Source organism: Alexandromys fortis, unplaced genomic scaffold (assembly GCF_014885135.2).
Source record: "Alexandromys fortis isolate MF-2015 unplaced genomic scaffold, M_Fortis_MF-2015_v1.1 scaffold_231, whole genome shotgun sequence".
Lineage (NCBI taxonomy): Eukaryota > Metazoa > Chordata > Mammalia > Rodentia > Cricetidae > Alexandromys > Alexandromys fortis.
Window position 1 is genome coordinate 1,453,956 of NW_026068613.1, and position 3,995 is coordinate 1,457,950.

Sequence of the window (3,995 nt, forward strand, 5' to 3'; positions counted from 1 at the left end):
CCCAAGCCCCATTTGTACTGTCTACATAGTTTTAGAGATGTGACCATTCATGGAAACATGTTAGACAAACCAGGGACCGCCTTAAGGAAAGCTAATTCTCCCTCTCCCAGAAGCTATCAATAACCAATAGTTCCTGAGGCAGTCGTGGTTTCTGTGACCATATGTTCCCTTCATGTTGAGAATTTGTCCTGCTTGAGCTTGTGCAGGTCTTGTGCGTGATGTCACAAGTGCTGTGAGTTCATGTGCACAGCTGTCCTATTGTGTCTGGCAAATACTATAGTCCTCCAGCAATGCTGACACTTATGTTTCTTCCATCTGCTCTATGTAGTGTTTCTCAGGGAAAGGTAGGCAGGAGGAACCTTTCAAGCTACAGAAGACAGAACTTGGTGATGATATATAAAAAGGAAGAAATAGAATAATGGAACATAATTACTTTAATGTGTTGGGAAATGGGAGAACAAGGAAAAGGAGGGAATATGAGGAGAGATAACACAAAGACTTTCTGAAATGAATCATTTAAAAAACCTCTACTGCAGAAGATCCCTAAAGTGTAAGCATATACACATAAGCTTATTTTCTTAACACAACTTGTTTCCAAGATTTAAATCCCAGAGAAATCAGAAAAAAAAATTAACAGTGGCTTGTTATCTGAAATAGGACACAAAATAAAAAAGAAATAACTGGCTTACAAGAATTGAGAAGCTGTCCTTGAAAGAAATGAGAAAATGCAGGACATTTTGAGAAGGAAAATTTTTTTCATGAGAATTTTTTTTCATATAACTTCTTTAGAGCAAGTTTGACATCTTTATTTCTCAGGCTGTAGATCAATGGGTTCAGCATGGGAACAACAATAGTATAAAATACAGAAGACACTTTCCCTTGGTCCATGGAGCTGACTGATGATGGCTGTAAGTACATGAATGCAGCAGATCCAAAGAAGACAGCAACGGCTGACACGTGTGAGCTGCAGGTGCTGAAGGCTTTGGACCTGCCTTCGGTGGATTTAATCCTGAGGATGCTGGCAATAATGAAGATGTAAGAGCTCAGGATACTCAGTGTAGGGAAAAGGATATTAAAAGCACTAAAACACAGAACTACAACTTCATTGATAAAAATGCTGGAGCAAGAGAGCTCCAAGAGTGGAAAAAGATCACAGAAGTAATGGTTTATTACATCAGCCTTACAAAAATGCACTCTTAGCATGCAGACTGTGTGAGCAGTGGCACCGATCAAACCCATTGCATACACCCCAAATATCATCCAGAAACAGACTTGATAGGACATCATAGCATTGTAAAGCAATGGGTTACAGATGGCAACATAACGGTCATAAGCCATTGCAGCCAACATATGACATTCTGATATAACAAAAATGAGAAAGAAATAAAGTTGAGTCATGCATTCAGGGTAGGAGATGATGTTCTTCACTGTTACAAAGTTGACCAGCATTTTGGGGGTAATCACAGTGGAATGACAGAGGTCAATGAAGGACAGACTGCAGAGGAAGAAGTACATGGGGGTGTGGAGGTGGGAGCTGAGCAGGATCAGAGTGATCATGCCCAGGTTCCCCACCATCGTTACTGCATAGATTCCAAGGAAGAGGAAGAAGAGAGACAGCTGTAGTTCTGGTGCATCTGTCAATCCAGCAAGGATGAACACAGTGACTGTGGAGTGGTTTCCAGTTCTCATTTCTTTTGGAGATTCTCTGTAGGAAAGGAAAAAAAAAGTTAAGATAAGCAATACCTGTCCTATTGCATAATAAGGTGAGAAACCGAGTTCAAACTTTTTCAGACATGTATCTCCAAATTTCTTGGCTACTCTCTTATTAGTCTAGGTATTAGAGGTTCAAAAGTATAATACTCAGAAATAAATAAATATAAAATATACCAATCACTGTTCATGATCTACATTAGTACCTATTCTGTGAACAACCAAAGAGAGATCTGATGGTTTGAGTGGAGTTTTCTAAGAACTTTTCAAGCCTAATTTAAAATTCTCACAAGCTATGTACAGAGAGAATGCTTTCCCATGTTACAATCATAGCAACTCACAAACACATTAGTAATAATTATACACTGGATTTCAATGGCTCAAAGACTTTTCATGAGTAGCAAACAACATAACCTGTATACTATACACACTTATTTTACATTGCAACAGAGGGTCAAGTTATGGCAACCAGGCAAAAAAAAATGAAAGAAAAGTCATCTTAGTTGAACAGTCAGTAGGGAATCAAATCACCTTTATATGTAAATGAACTTATATTTTATACAATTTTAAAAAAATCTCTGAGAAAGAATTACTGAAAATAATTTCTGGTTTTCAAAAAGTGGGACCCAAGATCAATGGAAAAACTAACCAGCCACTGTGGAAATCACTGTAGAGAAATGGGAAATAATAGAGCAAAAAAGATTAAGCAGGAGTGGGAATGGAAGGGCAGGATGGAGGAGGGAACTAAAAAGGAATGAAAGACTAGGAGTAAAGGCTTTTTAAAAAGTCATATAGAAACCTACTACTGGAGAAGCCCTCTAAAATGTATACATATACACATGTAAGAGTAATCTAGGTGGAGTTACCATATATTGAAAAGTAGCACGTACTGGCCTGGAAGATTTGTCCCTAACAGTTAGTTTGCACTGTGTTAGAAAGACCTACAGACATTTCTGGGGAACGAGAGTAATCACTAATCTTAATCAGCTTTGAATCTTGCAAGGAACAATAATGATTGGTCTGGTGTAGAGGGCAAAAGGCCTTGTGCATGCAGGTAAGCACTGGAGAAGGCAGGAAAGTTAAACACACAGCATATCTCCTCAATGGAGTGGAGAGGCATAGCTGATCTTTCTGGAATGCTAGGAAAGATGTAGTTTTAACAACCTGGTGACCCTTTGTTGACTGATGAGACAGGATCTGCCTGTATCTCCCAGACTTTTCATTTTTACCCATCCATGACCTTTTCCTCTAAATTCTGAGCATTGTTTTTACCCCATAAAACCCATTCTTATTAGTGAGGTCCCTTGTGCTTTACAACAGCCTAGGTGACTTCTATGCTATTTTAGGGCCAGGCCAATCCTGATAACCACAGGCTTTATTTTTATCCCAGTCAAGCTTCTTAGACCCAAATCTTGAGCACTATCTTTGAGTATCAGCAGTGCCCATTCTTATGAAACAAGCCAGATATACTTTGTAAGGAATCTCAATGTAAATTAGTCTTAAATTTTTGTGTACTTGATATTGAATTAATGGTTATCTGAATACTTTTTTTTAAATGTGCCATGCTTAAATATGGCTAAAGTAATATGATCTTGGCCAGACTCTTGAAGTCTTGGTCCAGCACCAGTTTCAGTAAAATTGGACTGAGCTGAGTTTAATTCTTGTATTTTCATGGTTCGTTTTCCCCTGCCTGTTGTAAAACCTGATTGGAATCACCACAGTCTGGCAACATAAGCTCACTGGTGTAATAATGACACAAATGTTATGAGAACAATAAATTGGATTTGAGGATTGACTGCTCTGCAAGAAAGAAACCATAACCAATATAGGAACCAGGAATCTGTGGCCAGACAAGTCATTGTCCCTAAGGGATAATCTTCTACTGTTGTTCCGCAAAATTGACATAGTAATAAATTGACTCGTAATGGCTTATCTTTGTAGCCATGCATTTGTTCATCTCTTAATCCTTATACGTGCTTCTTTTTACATTCAATGGCAAGTTGCACAGTGATCCACAACTGAATAATAAATAGAGAATGAGATAAGCTTGCCTACATCTAAGTGGGATGTGTACCTCATACTCTTCTTTCAAATGCTCAAGGATCATTGTGAAAATGGGACCGATAAACCTCTATAAATTACACACTAAAAGTATTTCTCTGTACAACTGGATAGTGCTAATGTGAACTCACAGTGGTTGTGATGGGGTGTACAGGGCCTGTACATAATCAAACCAGATTAAAAAAAAAAGCATGGAGGAGGGAGTTGGCTAGGAATTCTCACCC

The 3,995-nt window shown here is 38.4% G+C and overlaps 1 protein-coding gene across 1 annotated transcript; it reads right to left on the bottom strand.

The window, feature by feature from the left end:
- Nucleotides 1–756: 756 nt before the first annotated feature.
- On the bottom strand, nt 757–1,689 carry LOC126495927 (olfactory receptor 150-like). Its single transcript, XM_050133523.1, has one exon. The coding sequence runs from the start codon at nt 1,687–1,689 to the stop codon at nt 757–759; it is 933 nt and encodes a 310-aa protein (XP_049989480.1).
- Between the last annotated feature and the right edge of the window lie 2,306 nt (nt 1,690–3,995).